The 21523-nt window shown below is 43.8% G+C and overlaps 1 protein-coding gene across 1 annotated transcript; it reads right to left on the bottom strand.

Moving 5' to 3' along the window:
- Nucleotides 1–7240: 7240 nt before the first annotated feature.
- Nucleotides 7241–21237, bottom strand: LOC124678441. The gene is made up of 8 exons (XM_047214334.1): nt 21168–21237; nt 21012–21063; nt 20506–20932; nt 20225–20278; nt 10486–10545; nt 9918–9980; nt 8808–8906; nt 7241–7644 (listed from the first exon to the last, which is right to left on the bottom strand). The coding sequence occupies exons 3-8, from the start codon at nt 20920–20922 to the stop codon at nt 7252–7254; spliced, it is 1086 nt and encodes a 361-aa protein (XP_047070290.1). The 5' UTR covers nt 20923–20932; nt 21012–21063; nt 21168–21237; the 3' UTR covers nt 7241–7251.
- Between the last annotated feature and the right edge of the window lie 286 nt (nt 21238–21523).

Consider the following 21523-nt stretch of genomic DNA (forward strand, 5'->3'; position numbering starts at 1 on the left):
CGTGTATTGAAAAATACATCCAACAGAGCATTCACACATTACTGCTAAATATACCCAGGATGTATAAACAACAAAAAATGAAGCAAACAAACTACATCCACCTCCTCTGTGCCTAAAACAGATGATATCATGGAAAATCGAAAACCTAACGCATTCAGGAACGTAAGCAAAACGCGAAGAATCGTCTAATTGGAGGCGATGGCGCGTACGCAACTCCGATTGACTCCTAAGTGGAGGAGAAGAAGCTTAAACGAGGGGAAATCGACCTACATAACGAGCGAAATCCAACCCAAAAATCAACAGTAAAAAGCATGGACGAAGAACTCACCGACGGGATGCTCTCCTTCGACGATGTACTCCACGGACCGGTCGGATTTGCAGCCCCCGCACCGCCGCGCCGCCGCCCAGCCGCGCCACCCAGCCGCCGAACGAACCTCCAAGCGCCGCGCCGCAGCGCCGCCGAACGAAACCTCCAAGCGCCGCGCCGCACCAGAACACCTCGATCTACTTCTCCGCACCGACCGAGCTGCTACACGACTCGACCACAGATGCTACTACATGATTTGGTCGGGGAGCTCGCCGCCGACGAGCCAGATACGGCGGTGGAGATCGGGAGCGGAAGGATTTGAGACGGGGAAGAGACGAGAGGCGACGGGGACGAGAATGGGGAGGAAACCGTAGCTGAAACGGCTCTCTCGACGAGAAAAGAAAAAGAAAAAAAAGAAAAGAAGCCAATCATTTTGGACGTTAGCGGGGGAAGAATCTGGGACGCACGATTCTGATCCGACGGAGCGGACGGGGGAGCACCGTGTAAGGCTACAGAGTGCCATAGCATGTAATAGAATTGGGTTTCTTTTAGCCATGCTTCGCCAGCCAAACCAAAACTATGTGAGATAAGAGATTGTACATGTGGTGTCCTATGTAAGTGGGTGTATTATTGCAAAAAAAGACTAAAAGAAGAAAACACACAAGGACAAAAAAGATAATTTTTAAAAGATGAAAACCCAAAAAAAAAGCAAAAGTAAAATAAGAAAACAAGAAGGGTAAAGAAAGAAAAATAAATAAAAACCGTGCACAGGATTGAATCTCATTTTTGAAGCCCACATTATCTCCGATGCGGAGTCTAATTGAATTCGGATTTTTTGCTAAAAAGAGGAGGAACTTGAATTTGAATAGCATACGATAATTTGCCCTGCTGCTTCCCTTTTCCGGAGCGACCCAAATCCTGTCGTTTCTTTTCTCCCCGCCACCACCTGACTGACCCCAAGGGCGCCGCCGCCGTAGCCTCTCTTCTTCGGCGAGGTTCGCTCAACGGCGGGTTACTATCTCCGCTCCCTGCTTCCATTGAGCACCCGGTGCAGGCTACGTCCTCAATCCCCGAGCAGGCCACGTCTTGTCAGCGGTGACTGCCGACCCCGGCGCGCCTCTGCTCCTCCACCGTCCATCTAGTCAGCGGCGACCGGCGGCTTGACGCCCCACCGCCGCTGCCCTTCCTCATCACATCCACGTGGTACGCATAAAAATCCCCATTTTCTGGGTGATCCTGATCTGTTCCCTTTTGGGGCTTTAACTTCAAATTTCCGAGTTAAATTTTGATGATACACACTAATTATGGATGCTATTGCACTAGCTTATACTGGTTATCTACTAGTTTAATTGGGGTCGATTTCGCTATCGCTAGTCAAAAGTTCAGTGTCAGGTGAGCTGAAACCTACATTTCCTGGAGTTCAGTACTCAGTTTCTTTATCACGGCCGAACGTTTGTGTGCTGTCAGATGAAAGCTGAAATCATGTCAGTGCAAAGCTTTGAATTCAACTAATTGAATGTGTTTGGTGTTGAAATCTGTTCTTCACTGAATTGAAAGTTGTCACGTGAAGTGTTTTTTTTTTCCGTTCATCAACTTAGACGTGGCGCCATCTATAGCCAGCACTGGTGCCAGATCTCAAGATACATGAGGAGATGGACTGAGGAATGGAGCCATCACACCTTCTCTTTTTTTTTTCAGCATGAACCGTTGAGTTTCAGCGCTTTGGACAACCGCAAATGATGTCGGATATCGCTCATTTGAGATTGTTCAGAAATTAGGCTGCCTGTTTCGTAATCTATCGATTCCTCTATTCCATGACAAGCCGGCGGCCTGTTTGTGTCGGAAGTAGAAGAATTATTCTTGAGAGAAGTCCATATTGCACCCCTGAACTTGTCCTAGAGTTCAGATTACAACCCTGAACTCTTATTTGATTCAACTTTCAACCTTGAATTATGAAAACCGTCCAAAATTACCCCTCACTCCATTTGGACCGGTTCCAAGCCAGTTTCTTTTTTGCCAGGTCAGCGTCTTCTCCGTATCTTGGTCAAAATACCATGTACATGTATTTGCCCTCTTACATGCATGAGCTATGGATGCTGGAGGCCAGACCTGAACAGTGCCAGATCATGTAGAAGAAATCTGCTGCGGCAGGATTGTGTAGCAGCAGCACAAGGCCAATAGATTACTTTGCACTCTGCTCTAGAGACTGAGACTTGAGGCAACCGGCAGTAGCAGCAGCACTTCATCTCTGTCTCACCATTAGGAGCACTTAGTATCGACAGTTAAGTGTTTACACCCACTCCAATACACTAGCTTAGTTAAATCAGAATCGCTGGCGAGTTGCATCCCTTCATCTTTCTCTCACCATTAGGAGCACAAGTCTCAGATTTTTAATATCTCTCACTTCCTCTGCAAATTAGCAACCGGTAGTAGCAGCAGCACGCATCTTCCATGCAGTAGCGACGACGCTTCTCCCCCCTCTACTGCTCCTGCACCCCTCCCTCTCTGCACCACCCGAGCTTTTCCATGGCAGGACGTCTCTACCTGAGCTTCCTCTCCTCCTGCTCACCGTTACCTCGTTTGAGAGAGGAAGACGAACAGGATGAACTGGTATGAGGGGAACATGTGTTCTGATGTTAGTTTTACGAGATGGTGTATTGGTACATATACGAAAAAAATCCGTTGATGTGGCAACAAAAATCACCTCAAAACCTGTTAAAGTGATGGAAGGGTTTATTCCGAACGATTTTCAAAGTTTAGGGTTGAAAGTCGAACCAAATAAGAGTTCAAGGTTGTAAACTGAACTTTAAGACAAATTCAGGGGGGTAATATGGACTTGTCTCTCTCATTATTCTTTGTGCGCGACTCCTTGTGTGAGAGGTAGAGGAGGCACGATCGCTCTTCTCCTGCCCCATGTCCTACTATCTTCTGGCCAGATCTCCCTGGAGATCGGCCTCCTCGGTTCAAGCGCGTCTCACGTAAGGTCTTAAAAAAATACTGTCTAGGCTTCATTTTCAAGCCGCACGTCTAGTTTCTTATCCAAATCAAAAAATAAGCTTGCTCTTTTGTGCCAACTCATCGATTTATGTATTGTTCATTGTTCCATCCAGTTCGGTGTTGTCCAAGGTCTTAGCGGGTGTCATCTCTTGACACAATGGGGCTCTAGATCTGGATTTGTTCTAGTAAATAATTTTTGTGCTTCTGCATACTAAGATGGACCTGTATATAGTATGTTGCGTTACAGTGTGCTATTTCTTCTTCTGCAATTAAACAAACTACATTTCAATGCTCTTTGTTCTTGCGCTATGACAGTGGTCCCTTTGGTAATAAAGTGAACAAATTCAGACAACGCTAAGACCCGCTGTCAATCTCATCATCTCCTAGAGTTTGCTACAGTTGCCTTCTCCAACTCATCGATGGCTTCCTCCTCATCCCCACGTCCACTCGAGCCTGTTGCTGACCTCCCATCGTCCTGCAGTCCTGCATCTCATCATCCGCTGAAGTTTATAACTGGTAAGGCCTCAAGCAGCTTATACTTGTGTAGAGTCTGTAAATGTGTTGTAATTGCATCGATCCTTGCTCATTCTCTTGTGCTATATTGTGACCTTGTTGGGTGGGCTACAGATGTTGGATTAACTGTCTCTCATGCTGAAAGGAAGGTTTCACCTTGCCAACAGGCTGATGGTTCTCTGAGTGCTGATGTATTGGAGCCAGAGGTTATCCTTCCAGAGGTATGATGTAACTGCAACTAAAATATTCTCCCTGGACCAAGTTAATGCGCACGGCCATATACTATGTCCACTACAAGTGTACTCCTGAGCTGTGTCAATTAATTAGGGCCGGAGGGAGTACTACTTTCCTTTTTTCGGAAATAGATGAGATGTCCTAGAAAGCGGAAAGTCAACTATTTTATGTAAAACTTATATTTTTTCATGTGAAATAGAATCATTATATTCGTCATGACAAACATTGTAATGGTGACATAATATATGCTTACTGTAACATACTTATGTGAAAAGTCAGTCAAAGCTGCACGTTGGAGGCTGTTCCCAAGACCAAAACAATGTGTATTTACAAACATAGGCAGTAATGCATTCTCTTATATTTTCTAATTTTTGGCATAAAGTAATTCAATGTTCAAATCATGTTTGCTTGATAACGGTAACTGAATTACTCCCTTTGATCCATATTACTTGTCGCTGATTTGCATGTATCCAGACATATTTTCGTGTGTTCACTCGTTTAGGCGACAAGTAATATGGGATGGAGGGAGTAAATCATTCAGTAATTTGTCGTAGAGCCCGAGGGCAAAACACCCCTATTCAAATTTTATTCAACATGAAACATAAAGTCCATTTGTAGGGCATGCCAGCTCTGAACTAGTAAAATGTACAATCCATTGGTACGCGCTCCACGGGGCGTACAATTGATCTCAATGAGTAATGTAGAGCAACAAGTCATCATGGCCAACACTCTTCAACACTTAATTCTTGTAGCATGTTTCTGCAGGATATCCTTTGGAAGATACATGCACTTATGCCAATGCAAGATGCTGCTCGTGCTGCCTGCTTGTCTCATAGTTTTCTTCACTCTTGGAGATGCTATCCCAAGCTCATATTTGATATGAGAGCACTTCGCAAACAAACAAAAGATTTTATCAACAGAGTTGACCACATCATGCAAAATCACTCTGGCGTTGGGGTGGAGATATTTAAATTGCAAACTCGCAATGATTTCAGTGTGCATCCAAGTTATCTTGATCGCTGGCTAGAAGTTGCACTTACGCCTGGGATCAAAGAATTTGTGCTAGGGCTCCCCATAGAAAACGAAATGAAGTACAACTTTCCTGGTTCACTTTTATCTCGCGAGCGGGCACACTCAATTCAGTATTTTCACCTCAGTAGCTGCTTGTTTCATTCTGTAGGCAAAGTTGGTTGCTTGAGTAGTTTGAGGACTGTTCGTCTGCATGATGTTGGTATTACTGAGGAGGAGTTGTGTCTTCTTCTGTCCAATTCCTTCGCATTAGAGCATCTGGACCTCGAGTACTGCTATGATATACGTTGCTTAAAGCTATCACATCTTTTGTCGAAGCTTAATAGACTGGACGTGTACAGTTGCAAATTGTTGCAGATGATAGAATGCAGTGCTCCGAAAGTCTCCATCCTCAATTATGATGGCCCCACAATACCTATCTTTCTCGGAGGTTCTTTGCAAGTGAAGAAAATGCAGATGACAAGTACCGATGTGCCTAACCTGCTCCATTATGCTAGTACCAAGCTTTTATCCATTGCGCCAAATGTCGAAACTCTTTTTCTGTACTCACTTTATGAGGTTAGTGTTATCTTTCATGTACCAGTTCAGTAATTTGTTGACCTAAGCTATAAATAAGTTTAATCTTTGGGCATTTTTTTTTCAGAAAGTCAATACACAAATGGTTTTGGGTAAATTCCTGCACCTCAAGTATTTGGAGATAAAGCTTTTCATACCAACTCGTTCTCCAGATTACGATTTCTGCTCTTTGGTTTCTTTTCTTGATGCTTCTCCCAACTTGAAGATGTTTGTTTTGCGTGTAAGTCATTCTCCATTTCTCAATACTTTTTTTTATGCGAAATAATTATTAGTAGATTATACCTTGTCTTGATTATAACTAGACAGATTAGCTCGGCCCTTCTTCATTTTTATTTGGTGAACTATCATGTACTTTTTTCTTACAAACTATTTTTGTCACATCAGTTTTATGCAGTAGATACAATGAATTACTACATTAACTGTGAATCGGTGATACCTTACGCATTACCTTAGTAAACTCAATCTTGCTAAGAATCAACTGTTCTTGGTGTTACTTTTCTGTATGGATGCCCTTCATCCCAACTCTTACGGTCAATTGATTTACTATAATGTACTTAAAAATGGACTAACAATATTATGTGACAAAGTTTTGCTTAAGAAACTGATATCGGGAAGTACATCCATGCAGGTAGAGGTGCCTACCATAGAATCTGGTTTTATACCTGGAGTCAAAATTGGCGAAGACTTCTCATTGGCAGGTTGCATTCGGAAACACCGCCATGACAAGCTCAAAAGTGTGATTATCAATGGCTTTCGCCCCTGGAAGACCATGATTGAACTAACTAGATGTATTCTTGGTTATGCGACTTCACTAAAGCACCTTATTCTGGACACCACCAACGGGTATCATAGGAGGAAGTTTGCCAAGTGTTTTCCTTTGGATAAGGATACAGTTAACGAAGCCCGAAAGGCTGTTGTGGCTATCAGGACATACATCGAGGGGAAAGTTCCCCCAACAGTAAAATTTAAGGTTCTTGAGCCCTGCAACTGCAGTAAGTGTGTGGTTCCGCTGTAATGCTGTATGGATAACGTTTTTTCATCTGTTTGAAAATGTCACCTCGTCTCAAACACGCTACCTATGGCTTGAGCACACAAGCGCAGTACTCGGATGCCAAAGGCAAACAACTAGTAATCGCCTTGCTCTATAAAAATCTTCTGCTACGCTGCTTCTGTAGATGCCAAACAATATAGAAAGCAGTTGCCATCGGCACATTCTTCTAGGTCCAGGCACACGACTAAAAATGTGTTGCCACCACCCTCAATTGGTTGTCACCTGAAAACTAGCCGACGCCATGGAAGGTTTAGTGATCTTTACTATACTCCTTCCGTAAAGAAATGTAAGCTGTATTTTCATTTGCTAGCACAAGTATTTGGCAAAATATTTACTCTATCTATGTATTTGACAGATTTGAAGTTACAGTCACATGTACTTGTGCTCATGGCATCAATTTTAGTCTTCACAAATGAAAAAAATAGTTTTCAGATATGTGTACTTAATCGATGCTATCAGCGGCCGGAGCACCCTCCGTCCACAGATATGTGTACCCTGGAGCTAGATGTCCGTTTATTTGAAGACGGAGGGAGTAGTAAATACCTTAGGCGAGGACGATGGCAGTCATGTCAGCGATGTTAGACACAATCTGATCCAGCACCTCGTGTAGCTGTGTGGACAGTCGACTAGGTAGGATGGAGAGCCACACGATGCCGAGTCCCTTTCTTTGGCAGGCAATGACGAGCGTGTGGGCGCGGCGGAAGGTAGCGAGGAGCTTCTCCAGGGCGCCTCTCATCGCCGGCTCGTCCGCCATCTTTTTACCCTCGAGCTGCGACAGGAGGGTGCTTACTTTGTTCACAAGCTGGCCAATCTCAAGGCACTCGTCATTGTTCTTGAAAACCGCCCCCGCCGCTTCTTTGATGTTGCCGGCAACTTCAGCAATTCTGTCTACCAGGCTGCGCGGTTGATCAGCCATCAGAGCACCGCTACAAACAGCCTGTAATGTTAGTGTTTATTAATATTAAGACTGATTTAAGTACCAATGACTACTTAAACTGACCAACTGTATTGTACCATGCCTACACTAAATATATATATTTGGGATAACTGTATGACATGTACCTTAGTGCTTGTATCCAAAGAACTTGGCATTCGTCATACAAAAACAAATTTGGCATTAAATTTTACTTAATATCTTATAAATTGTTAGTAATAAAAATTAATATGTTTGACTCGGAAAACTCTGAAGTTTTCTCAGGAGCCCACACACTCAATTTTCAAAACCTAATTTCATACATCCAAAAAGTCCAAAGAAAAAAATCTCACGCGCAGATGACTTAAATTCAGATTCCAAGTTCCATGAAAATAGCAGTTGATTTGTAAATTGTGCAGAAATAACGAACTAAAACATGTTATTCCATCTCTTAACTTTTTTTCCCGCTCAGACCTCAAATCAATTATTTTTTCCAGATAAACTTCACCACACATGTATCATCTAATATTTACATCGCCGATTTATTTTTGGGTTCAAAAGTTTCGGTTGCTAGAGTGTCAACATTGTATGGTACTCAGTGTGGGGGGAAACTCAATGTGTGTGTGAGCATGCGCGCCGTATTATGGGTTAAATGATCATGTTTTCTATCTACTTTTCATGATTCCTTCACTTATGCGTGTGTTTTTCCTTTTAAAAGAGAAAAAACTAAATAAAAAAACACGATTCATTCATGTGACTGACCCGTGCTCTACACATGGAAATAGAACCAATCCTTGACCTAAGCCATATCCCAAGGTCCAACATAATTTTTGATGTATAGAACGGATCCTATGGTACCCTTTGTACATACATAGCAGATGCTCTTGCATTGTAACTGTATATACTCTCTCCGTTTGTAAATAGATGTCTAAGATTTATCTGAATCTGCATGTATATCTAGATGCTATTTAGACGTCTGAGATTTATATAAATCTAGATGTATCTAGACGCTAAATCTATTTATAGACAGAGGTAGTAGAAGAAAATGGCAATTGGCAAAGCCATGCAATGACCATGTTGGTTTCACATACTTGCAAATGTAAGATTTATGTGGTGCACATTCACTTTTAATTAAATGCGTAAGTAGACAGACTCGTAGCACGAAGGAAAGATATGGAAGACTTTACCATCGTCGATGTGTGGTTACTCTCGGCCCTAATCCTCTCGAATATTATGGTGTAGCTCTCTGCCGAGTTCGGAGCGTCCCATTCTCCAAACGCGGGAGCCTAGAAATTCAAAAAAAGTTACATGTCATGTATTGTGGGGTATGCTACAGTAGTAGTCCCATATTGTATATAGATGCATACACGAAAATATAAATTCACTTTTGATCTTAGGTAGATATGCTCTGTTTACCGAAAAAACATAATTTTAAATGTGAAAATAAATTCTAAAAAATATTTCGCACGTACATATCGATATTTTATGTGAGCATGTAAAGTTTCCAGAAATAAAAGGATAACTTTTGAAAAATAATATCTCCTACAAACCTTTATTTTAGCACCGATTTAAATAAAGGAAGAACATGCAACCTAGAGCCAAAACATTGCTCCCATGCATATAGACATACTTACAAATTAGAATGGAAGTTGTACCCGTAGGGGTGGGTCAATTCTACGTGTGCTTGCATTATATGTTAATTTGACAACGAATTTCAAGTTGTGTAGATATGACTATTAAGGATATATATAACAACCTGCATGTTTTAGCAAGTGCACAGTCAGGTTTATATTAGAATTTGTTTATTCTATACTTATTCTTGACAGTACCACACATGTTTGTGTTACTCCCTCCCTCCAATCCATAATAGTGCCACGGTTTTTTTATTTACATTTAACTAAAAATAAATTAAAGCCACAAGACTCATTATATATTGATCAAATGGAGTATTTCTTACAGATACTTTTAAAAAGTGATATATAAAGCTTGGCCTCTATACTATTGATTCATACACTCATATATTATTAGTTCTACATCAATTGATTAATACATCGACTACATAATCCTAAGCAACGTCAAGCATCGGTTCCCTATATAAAATTTTACAAAAAAAAAAGAAACCCAAGGCTATCCAAATTGGACGTTTATCGCGTTAGTATCTGCACAATCCTATCACAAAACCTATGACCTACTTCATTAATCCCTAGGTCAAGTTGGTACATAACTTTCGAATATCATAATCACCATAACATAGTGGCGACATATTAGTGTACATATTTAATGAATTGTAGTCATACCTGCGATACCTGAGTCCGAGTCTGTTCTTTCTCGCTGGCTTCATCTTGATTTTGTTTTGACTTCTGGTAGTCAAGGATTTCAACATAATATCATTTATACATGAAAAAATGCACATAATCACACATTTCAGGGCTAGAGTGATATTCTAACTGCAACTTAGATGACTTTAAAACATGACGACTTAGTTAGGACTTAGGAGTAACGTCTAACAACCGTAATCATGACGATTATCCGGTTGATTAAAAATCCGATACATGGAGCTCACACGTAAGTATTAAGGACAAAGCTTGACATGAGCCGGCCTTGAGAAGTTGAGCTCAGCTTCATCAAGACCAAGATGCATAGCCAATAAATTTATGCATAGCCTGGTATCTTCTAGCGATATGGTCACCTTGTCTAGTTTGGTACACATGTGCATGCATATGTATGTCGAACGCTAATCGACCGGCTACTTGTTCTTATACATAAGTATGTAACTATCTAACATGATAATCACCATACAAACACAACTGGCGGCATATTAATGGAACAAGAGTAAGTAGATTGTACATATTTAGGCAAACATACCCGTGATGTCTGAGTCGTCTCATCTTTCTTGTTGGCTTCATCCTGATTTCGTTTCGACCTCTGGTAGTCAAGGATCCAGACATACCATCATTTACACATGAGGAAGTTACACCAAAACACATATTCAGAGGCTGTTGTAACAAAGAACTACAGATTTAGAATATTTCAGTACATAATCTAGACTCAGGGTATTGACTAACAACTTCAATCACTGTCAGCTAGCCGAATGATTGAAGATCTGTAAGAGCATCTCCACTCGTCCCCCCGACGAGGCCCCCGAACGATGTTTTTTTCCATCCGGACGGCGAAATTCGGCCCAGTCGCGTCCCCGGTTCCTCGATTTCGTCCGGATTTGGGCCTAAATTCATCCGGCGATCCCAGGCCATCCCCGGCCCCCCGGGGAGCTCTCGGGGACTCCGGACGAAACAAAAGCGCGTGAAACGGCGGGGGAACTTCCCGCGCGTCTGGTGGCCCCAACTTGTCGGCCAGAGACACCGATCGTCGTCCTCATCGCATCGTCTTCCGCGCGCTGTAAAAGCCTACCGCCGGTCAGCATTCGCCGGCCGCGTAGCATCCACGCGGCGAGTTAATGCCGTCGCATCGGCTTCCGCGCACGCATCGTCTTCCACGCGTCATTAATCGCCGCCGCCGCGCCGCGCCCGCCGCGCCTATTTAAGCCACTCCGCTCGCCGCGACGCCCCTGCTCCACTCTTCCTCCATCCTCCCTCCCCTGCTCCACTCTTCCTCCACCTCCAACGATGTCGTTCTCCGACGACGACGGCGCCGCCGCCAATGGCTTCCCCCGTCGGTCGCTCCACCAGTGGGAGGGCCACCTCCTCCACCAGGCGGGGTACCCCTGCCCGCCGGACACGAGGCCTCCCGGCGGCGGGTGGAGGCTTAGTCGTGGCGGCGTACCAATCCCGCCGCCGCCTCGGGACGACGCCCTCGACGCCGCCATCGAGGAGGCGTGGCTCACAATGACGGACGAGGAGCGCGCCGACCCACGCCACCACCCCGACAACTACACGCGGTGGAACTCCTACTTCCTCCGGCGGTGGGAGCGGGAGTTGGCGGCCTACGACGGCCCGCCGCCTCCGCCTGCGCGCAACAATGCCGCGGGACGCCGACGGTGGTGGAGCGCGCCGGGCCGGACGCTGGAGAACGTCCTCGAGCACATCGAGGGCGGGAACTTCCCCGTGCTGACGATGCCCCCTCCATCGAGGGCATCGGCGAGCCGCCGCCGGGGAAGCGTCTGGCAGCCACGCCGCATGGCTGCCAGCTCGTCGTCTTCCGGATCGGCGCCGAGGCCGTTGATGTCTACGTTCCCCCTCCTTTCCTGTAGACAGTGTTGGGCCTCCAAGAGCAGAGGTTTGTAGAACAGCAGCAAGTTTTCCCTTAAGTGGATCACCCAAGGTTTATCGAACTCAGGGAGGAAGAGGTCAAAGATATCCCTCTCATGCAACCCTGCAACCACAAAGCAAGAAGTCTCTTGTGTCCCCAACACACCTAATAGGTACACTAGTTCGGCGAAGAGATAGTGAAATACAGGTGGTATGAATAAGTATGAGCAGTAGCAACGGTGCCAGAAAATAGCTTGCTGGCGTGTAGTTGATGGTGGTAGTATTGCAGCAGTAGTAACACAGTAAAACAGGAAACAAGCAGTAGTAACGCAGCAGTATTTAGGAACAAGGCCTAGGGATTAGACTTTCACTAGTGGACACTCTCAACATTGATCACATAACAGAATAGATAAATGCATACTCTACACTTTTGTTGGATGATGAACGCATTGCGTAGGATTACACGAACCCTTAATGCCGGAGTTAACAAGCTCCACAATTTGTTCATATTTAAGTAACCTTTAGTGTAAGATATATCAAAAGACTAAACCAAGTACTAGCATAGCATGCACACTGTCACCTTCATGCATATGTAGGAGGAATAGATCACATCAATATTATCATAGCAATAGTTAACTTCGCAATCTACAAGAGATCATGATCATAGCATAAACCAAGTACTAACACGGTGCACACACTGTCACCTTTACACACGTGCGAGGAGGAATAAAACTACTTTAATAACTTTGCTAGAGTAGCACATAGATAGTAGTGATACAAAACTCATATGAATCTCAATCATGTAAAGCAGCTCATGAGATCATTGTATTGAAGTACATGGAGAGAGATTAACCACATAGCTACCGGTACAGCTCCGAGCCTCGATGGAGAACTACTCCCTCCTCATGGGAGCAGCAGCGGTGATGAAGATGGCGGTGGAGATGGCAGCGGTGTCGATGGAGGAGCCTTCCGGGGGCACTTCCCCGCTCCGGCAGCGTGCCGGAACAGAGACTCCTGTCCCCCAGATCTTGGCGTCGCGATGGCGGCGGCTCTGGAAGGTTTCTGTGGTTTTCGCCGAACGCATCAGGGTTTTCGCGACGGAGGCTTTATATAGGCGAAGAGGCGGCGCAGGAGGGCTTACGGGGGCCCACACCATAGGGCGGCGCGGCCCCCTCCGGCCGCGCCGGGGTGTGGTGTGGGACCCCCGGGGCTCCCCTCGGCGGCTCTCGGGTGTTCCGGATGGTTCCGGGAAAAATAGGAACCCGGGCGTTGATTTCGTCCAATTCCGAGAATATTTCGTTACTAGGATTTCTGAAACCAAAAACAGCAGAAAACGAGAACCGGCACTTCGGCATCTTGTTAATAGGTTAGTTCCGGAAAATGCACGAATATGACATAAAGTGTGCATAAAACATGTAGATAACATCAATAATGTGGCATGGAACATAAGAAATTATCGATACGTCGGAGACGTATCAGCATCCCCAAGCTTAGTTCTGCTCGTCCCGAGCAGGTAAAACGATAACACCGATAATTTCTGGAGTGACATGCCATCATAAACTTGATCATACTATTTGTAAAGCATATGTAGTGAATGCAGCAATCCAAGACAATGGTAATGACATGAGTAAACAACTGAATCATAAAGCAAAGACTTTTCATGAATAGCACTTCAAGACAAGCAGCAATAAGTCTTGCATAAGAGTTAACTCATAAAGCAATAATTCAAAGTAAAGGCATTGAAGCAACACAAAGGAAGATTAAGTTTCAGCGGTTGCTTTCAACTTATAACATGTATATCTCATGGATAATAGTCAACATAGAGTAATATAACAAGTGCAATATGCAAGTATGTAGGAATCAATGCACAGTTCACACAAGTGTTTGCTTCTTGAGGTGGAGAGAAATAGGTGAACTGACTCAACACTGAAAGTAAAAGAATGGTCCTCCATAGAGGAAAAGCATCGATTGCTATATTTGTGCTAGAGCTTTGATTTTGAAAACATGAAACAATTTTATCAACGGTAGTAATAAAGCATATGCATCATGTAAATTATATCTTATAAGTTGCAAGCCTCATGCATAGCGTACTAATAGTGCCCGCACCTTGTCCTAATTAGCTTGGACTACCGGATCATCACAATGCACATGTTTTGACCAAGTGTCACAAAGGGGTACCTCTATGCCGCCTGTACAAAGGTCTAAGGAGAAAGCTCGCATTGGATTTCTCGCTATTGATTATTCTTCAACTTAGACATCCATACCGGGACAACATAGACAACAGATAATGGACTCCTCTTTTATGCATAAGCATGTAACAACAATTAATAATTTTCTCATTTGAGATTGAGGATATATGTCCAAAACTGAAACTTCCACCATGGATCATGGCTTTAGTTAGCGGCCCAATGTTCTTCTCTAACAATATGCATGCTTAACCATAAGGTGGTAGATCTCTCTTACTTCAGACAAGACGGACATGCATAGCAACTCACATGAAATTCAACAAAGAGTAGTTGATGGCGTCCCCAGTGAACATGGTTATCGCACAACAAGCAACTTAATAAGAGATAAAGTGCATAATTACATATTCAATACCACAATAGTTTTTAAGCTATTTGTCCCATGAGCTATATATTGCAAAGGTGATGATGGAATTTTAAAGGTAGCACTCAAGCAATTTACTTTGGAATGGCGGAAAATACCATGTAGTAGGTAGGTATGGTGGACACAAATGGCATAGTGTTGTTTGGCTCAAGGATTTGGATGCATGAGAAGTATTCCCTCTCGATACAAGGTTTAGGCTAGCAAGGTTGTTTGAAGCAAACACAAGCATGAACTAGTACAGCAAAACTCGCATAGAAGACATATTGTAAACATTATAAGACTCTACACCGTCTTCCTTGTTGTTCAAACTCAATACTAGAAATTATCTAGACCTTAGAGAGACCAATTATGCAAACCGAATTTTAGCATGCTCTATGTATTTCTTCATTAATGGGTGCAAAGCATATGATGCAAGAGCTTAAACATGAGCACAACAATTGCCAAGTATCACATTACCCAAGACATTATAGCAATTACTACATGTATCATTTTCCAATTCAAACCATATAACAATTTAACGAAGAACTTCGCCATGAATATTATGAGCTAAGAACACATGTGTTCATACGAACCAGCGGAGCGTGTCTCTCTCCCACACAAGCATGATGTAATCCAATTTATTCAAACACAAACAAAAACAAAAACAAACAGACGCTCCAAGCAAAGCACATAAGATGTGACGGAATAAAAATATAGTTTCAGGGGAGGAACCTGATAATGTTGTCGATGAAGAAGGGAATGCCTTGGGCATCCCCAAGCTTAGACGCTTGAGTCTTCTTGAAATATGCAGGGATGAACCACCGGGGCATCCCCAAGCTTAGAGCTTTCACTCTCCTTGATCATAGTATATCATCCTCCTCTCTTGACCCTTGAAAACTTCCTTCACACCAAACTCGAAACAACTCATTAGAGGGTTAGTGCACAATAAAAATTAACATATTCAGAGGTGACACAATCATTTTTAACACTTCTGGACATTGCATAATGCTACTGGACATTAGTGGATCAAAGAAATTCATCCAACATAGCAAAAGAGGCAATGCGAAATAAAAGGCAGAATCTGTCAAAACAGAACAGTTCGTATTGACGAATTTTAAAATGGCATCAGACTTGCTCAAATGAAAATGCTCAAATTTAATGAAAGTTGCGTACATATCTGAGGATCATGCACGTAAATTGGCTTAATTTTCTGAGCTACCTACAGGGAGGTGGACCCAGATTCGTGACAGTAAAGAAATCTGGAACTGCGCAGTAATCCAAATCTAGTACTTACTTTTCTATCAACGGCTTTACTTGGCACAACAAAACACAAAACTAAGATAAGGAGAGGTTGCTACAGTAGTAAACAACTTCCAAGACACAAATATAAAACAAGGTACTGTAGCAAAATAACACATGGGTTATCTCCCAAGAAGTTCTTTTCTTTATAGCCATTAAGATGGGCTCAGCAGTTTTAATGATGCACTCGCAAGAAATAGTATTTGAAGCGAAAGAGAGCATCCAGAGGCAAATTCAAAACACATTTAAGTCTAACATGCTTCCTATGCATAGGAATCTTGTAAATAAACAAGTTCATGAAGAGCAAAGTAACAAGCATAGGAAGATAAAACAAGTGTAGCTTGAAAAATTTCAGCACATAGAGAGGTGTTTTAGTAACATGAAAATTTCTACCACCATATTTTCCTCTCTCATAATAACTTTCAGTAGCAACATGAGTAAACTCAACAATATAACCATCACATAAAGCATTCTTATCATGAGTCTCATGCATAAAATTATTACTCTCCACATAAGCATAATCAATTTTATTAGTTGTAGTGGGAGCAAATTCAACAAAGTAGCTATCATTATTATTCTCATCAAGTGTAGGAGGCATAGTATTATCATCATAAAAATTACTCTCCATAGTAGGCGGCACTAAAAGACCAATATCATTATAATCATCATAAATAGGAGGCAAAGTATCATCAAAGAAAATTTTCTCCTCAATGCTTGGTGGACTAAAAAGATCATGCTCATCAAAACCAGCTTCCCCAAGCTTAGAATTTTCCATATCATTAGCAACAATGGTGTTCAAAGTATTCATGCTAACATGTTCCATGGGTTTTTTAATTTTCTCATTAAACCATTCATGTCTTGACTCAGGAAATAGTACAAAGAGCTCACAGATGTTTTCCATTATGCCTAACTAGTGTAAACAAGAAACAAAAAGTTGCAATTGCAGGATCTAAAGGAAATAGCTTCGAGCACAAACACAATGGCGCCAGAAAAGTACTTACCTGGAACCGAAGTATGAGTGCCTTTTACCTTTCCTCCCCGGCAACGGCGCCAGAAAAGTGCTTGATGTCTACGTTCCCCCTCCTTTCCTGTAGACAGTGTTGGGCCTCCAAGAGCAGAGGTTTGTAGAACAGCAGCAAGTTTTCCCTTAAGTGGATCACCCAAGGTTTATCGAACTCAAGGAGGAAGAGGTCAAAGATATCCCTCTCATGCAACCCCGCAACCACAAAGCAAGAAGTCTCTTGTGTCCCCAACACACCTAATAGGTGCACTAGTTCAGCGAAGAGATAGTGAAATACAGGTGGTATGAATAAGTATGAGCAGTAGCAACGGTGCCGAGAAAATAGCTTGTCAGGCGTGTAGTTGATGGTGGTAGTATTGCAGCAGTAGTAACACGATAGAAACGATGAAACAAGCGTAGTAACGCAGCGGTATTTAGGAACAAGGCCTAGGGATTAGACTTTCACTAGTGGACACTCTCAACATTGATCACATAACAGAATAGATAAATGCATACTCTACACTTTTGTTGGATGATGAACGCATTGCGTAGGATTACACGAACCCTTAATGCCGGAGTTAACAAGCTCCACAATTTGTTCATATTTAAGTAACCTTTAGTGTAAGATATATCAAAAGACTAAACCAAGTACTAGCATAGCATGCACACTTGTCACCTTCATGCATATGTAGGAGGAATAGATCACATCAATATTATCATAGCAATAGTTAACTTCGCAATCTACAAGAGATCATGATCATAGCATAAACCAAGTACTAACACGGTGCACACACTGTCACCTTTACACACGTGCAGGAGGAATAAAACTACTTTAATAACTTTGCTAGAGTAGCACATAGATAGTAGTGATACAAAACTCATATGAATCTCAATCATGTAAAGCAGCTCATGAGATCATTGTATTGAAGTACATGGAGAGAGATTAACCACATAGCTACCGGTACAGCTCCGAGCCTCGATGGAGAACTACTCCCTCCTCATGGGAGCAGCAGCGGTGATGAAGATGGCGGTGGAGATGGCAGCGGTGTCGATGGAGGAGCCTTCCGGGGGCACTTCCCCGCTCCGGCAGCGTGCCGGAACAGAGACTCCTGTCCCCCAGATCTTGGCGTCGCGATGGCGGCGGCTCTGGAAGGTTTCTGTGGTTTTCGCCAAACGCATCAGGGTTTTCGCGACGGAGGCTTTATATAGACGAAGAGGCGGCGCAGGAGGGCTTCTGGGGGGCCCACACCATAGGGCGGCACGGCCCCCCCTCTGGCCGCGCCAGGGTGTGGTGTGGGGCCCCCAGGGCTCCCCTCTGGCGGCTCTCGGGTGTTCTGGATGGTTCCGGGAAAAATAGGAACCCGGGCGTTGATTTCGTCCAATTCGAGAATATTTCGTTACTAGGATTTCCGAAACCAAAAAGCGAAAACGACAACTGGCACTTCGGCATCTTGTTAATAGGTTAGTTCCAGAAAATGCACGAATATGACATAAAGTGTGCATAAAACATGTAGATAACATCAATAATGTGGCATGGAACATAAGAAATTATCGATACGTCGGAGACGTATCAGCCGTCCTTGGCGCCGGTGAAAAGGGAGGCGACGTCTCCGTCGACACCGGCGCCGGCGCGCGTCAAGAAGGAGCCATCGTCTCCTCCGCCGACCAGAGGGCGCAGCGGCGCCCTCGTCATCCGCGACCAACCCTCTTCCCCGCAGCGTGGGCGGAAGAGGAAGTCGGCGAAGAAGGAGGACGGCGCTGCCGCCGCCAATGCCGCCGCAAACGAGGCTCGCCGAGGAGGAGGCGAGCGCGCGGAGGATGCCGCCGTGGCGGAGGCGATCGCCGGATCACTCAAGGACCCGGTGCCCGCCGACAACGCCCTCCCGAGGACGCCGCCCTGGAGTGGTCGAGGCGCGACCCGGGAGCGCCGGGAGGCGGAAGCGACGAGCGAGGCTGATGGACCTGGCCGCCGCGCATCAACTCGCCACCCGCGCCGGCCGCGCCGCCACTCCAACCGCCGCCGCCGACGTCGCTCGCTACCGCCGGCCTGCGACACCTCCATCCGGCGTCGCCGTCCCATTCGTCGACCTCGAAGTGTCGGACGACGAATGGTACAAGCCATCCCCGCCTCGGTGGGGGACGCCGGCCGGGCGATAGCAGGCCGGGCCGCGCCGCCGCAGGTCGACGACGCACGGCTCCGACGACGACGGCGGCGACTACACGGTGTTCTACCGCCATTTCGGCATGTAGAGCGCCGTGTTTTTAAATTAGCAGTTGAATTCTCCTAGCCGAATTCGAAATATAGTCGAATTCGGCCTCTATGTATAAACTTCGCCCGTTATATAGTAAATATCATTAAATTTAGTCTAAATTCGCCTGTTTTTAGCCGTAGTTTGTCAAGTTTCCGTTTTTCAAATTTGCGTCGTCGTCTTCGCCTGGGCACGAGGCTGGGAAACTACTCCTCCCCACGCCAAATCTTCCTCCAATCCAGACGAAAATTTAGCCGGATTTGAGCGTGGGGAGCCCCAACGAGTGGGGATGCTCTAACATGCGGCCCACATATAAGTATGTAAAGACAAAGCTCGGGATGAGCCAGCCTTGTGCTCAGCTTGACATGTGTAGACGTGTAGTTAGTAGACACTTCATCGAAAATGCAAAGTTGCACATGGGTTACGCTTGCATGGCTATAATATGTACACGTAGCATAGCGGAAGCGGAGTCCACATGTCTGGTAGTAGATATGATTCAATGTACTATTAATCGATCATATAATACGTCCGTTTAGACTCTATATATATGTACAGAAATTCAATTTGGCACATAGGAGCATATGCTCCTGCCACCCGAAAAACAATTTTGAAATGTCGAAAAAATTCGTACAAAAATTTTCTCACTTACGTATCGACATTTTACGTGCGTAGATCAAGTTTTACGAAAAACCGACACTTTTTGTGACTTGTATGAAAAAGAGAAACAAAACGTCTCGTACACAACCTTTTTCTACATCAAAATTTGTCTTTTTTACAAATGACACTCAAAATGTCGGTTTTCTGTGGAACCACTTTGTGAACGTGTAGAATTTCGAAATGTACCCACTAAATTTTGTGTTTAAATTTTTCAACATTTTGAAACTGTATTTAAAATGAAGTTTAACAACCGGGAGCATATGCTCCCGGGTGCCAAAACACCATTATAAAGTTAAGACACCTATTGTTAGTAGGACGAAATACTATGTATGTACAATATTCTTAATTACTACCTCCATCTCAAAATTTAAGGCATATATTTTTTTAAAGTCAAACCAAATAAAGTTTGACTAATTTTTAGAACAATCTATCAACAAATATAATATTTTGTAGATACCATACAAAAATATATTTAATTATCTATTTAATGATATTAATTTTATATTTTGCATGTTAATGATTTTTAGTAAAAGCTTAGTCAAACTTGATGTAGTTTAACTTTCTAAAAATAATATAAGCCTTAAGTTTTGGGATGGAGGTGCTACTACCTTTCGTACCCGACCTGGTGGTTGCAATGGACTGTGTGTACCAGGGGAGTAAATCTGAAAATTCCAAACACACATGTCAAGCATGGTGACAAACAAAATGTACACATAATTATATTAAAAGGCTATTGCTCCGGTGTGTACCATATTAAAATCAATGTTTTTAAGCACATAAAACAAAATATGCAGTAACCACATGGCATGTAGTATATGTGGTCTCAGATCTCAAGTCTAGAAAAAAAGTGCAGTAATGAACTTGGAATTTTTATTATTTATAACCAGACCTGTGGGGGCGGATGTGGAGCAGCTTCTTGAAATTTCCTGAGTAGTTGGTAGCTCATAATGGTCAACATTGCGTCCGAGCTTAGGTACGATATCCTCTGCTCCACCTTGCCTAACTGCCTGGAGAAATTCCCAGCGGTGCAATAGAGGCAGATGATGTTCCTCTTCTCCTGGCACTCCGTGACGACCTCAAGTGCCTCAGCGAGTATCCCATGGAGCGCCTCAAGCGCAGCCATCACCGCAGGGTCCTCCATCAAGTCCTCGTTATTCTCGTGGTGCGAGAGTGTTTTGTTGAGTACATCAACGCGGCTCTTAATGTGATGACAATCCTTCTTATTCTGGCGAGCCGTGGTGGCCGCCTCCTTGATCTTGAGAGCGACTTCGACAATCTTCGCTACGCTGCCCACTGCATCGGCCATCCTGGTCTGTCTGCCGATCCAATAAAATTAAATGAATATAAGCTGATGAAAAGAGGGAGAAACACACATTTGTTTGGTTAGGGTCGGACCTGATTGCTTGTTTCAGGAACCTGGTTTTGATCTGTCTGTTTGTAGTCCCACCTGCTTAATAAAGGTCTGGTTTTACCCGTAAAAAAAGATGATGAAAAGAGGAAGAAACTATGCTGATTCTCTTTCTGAAAACGAACAAAACAGCAGCAACCTACCTTGTTGGATCCTCAATTCTATTCCCTCCCAATCTCTTCCTCCAAGCTCACAGCAAGCCAGGCATGCTCGCCCCACGAGAACGAGCTAGTCCAATTTTTTGACACAAATGATGCATTTATCTGCAACGCGAGAGGGAGAGGGAGAGAGAGAGAGAGTGAAGAAGGGACGACTAGTGCGAAGTCTTCGCCGGAAACTGCGAGGAAATGGTCAGCCGGAAACATTATGACGAAATTGCAAGGACTATTTATTTTTGAAGTACACGAAATAAAATGGTTTACATAAAAACAAAATGTGCGGTAACCACATAGCAAGTGTGAAGCTATCGCAATCGCAAGTATAGAAAAAAAATTAAATG

This window comes from Lolium rigidum, chromosome 7, assembly GCF_022539505.1.
Source record: "Lolium rigidum isolate FL_2022 chromosome 7, APGP_CSIRO_Lrig_0.1, whole genome shotgun sequence".
NCBI lineage: Eukaryota > Viridiplantae > Streptophyta > Magnoliopsida > Poales > Poaceae > Lolium > Lolium rigidum.

What these genes read in the sequence shown, in the direction of transcription:
- LOC124678441 (XM_047214334.1), bottom strand. Translation starts at nt 20,922, where the DNA reads ATGGCCGATGCAGTGGGCAGCGTAGCGAAGATTGTCGAAGTCGCTCTC. An exon ending in AGACGACTCAGACATCACGG is followed by an intron (nt 9,981 to 10,485) that starts GTATGTTTGCCT and finishes CTTGACTACCAG; the next exon opens with AAGTCAAAACAAAATCAAGA. An exon ending in GTAACCACACATCGACGATG is followed by an intron (nt 7,645 to 8,807) that starts GTAAAGTCTTCC and finishes CTAACATTACAG; the next exon opens with GCTGTTTGTAGCGGTGCTCT.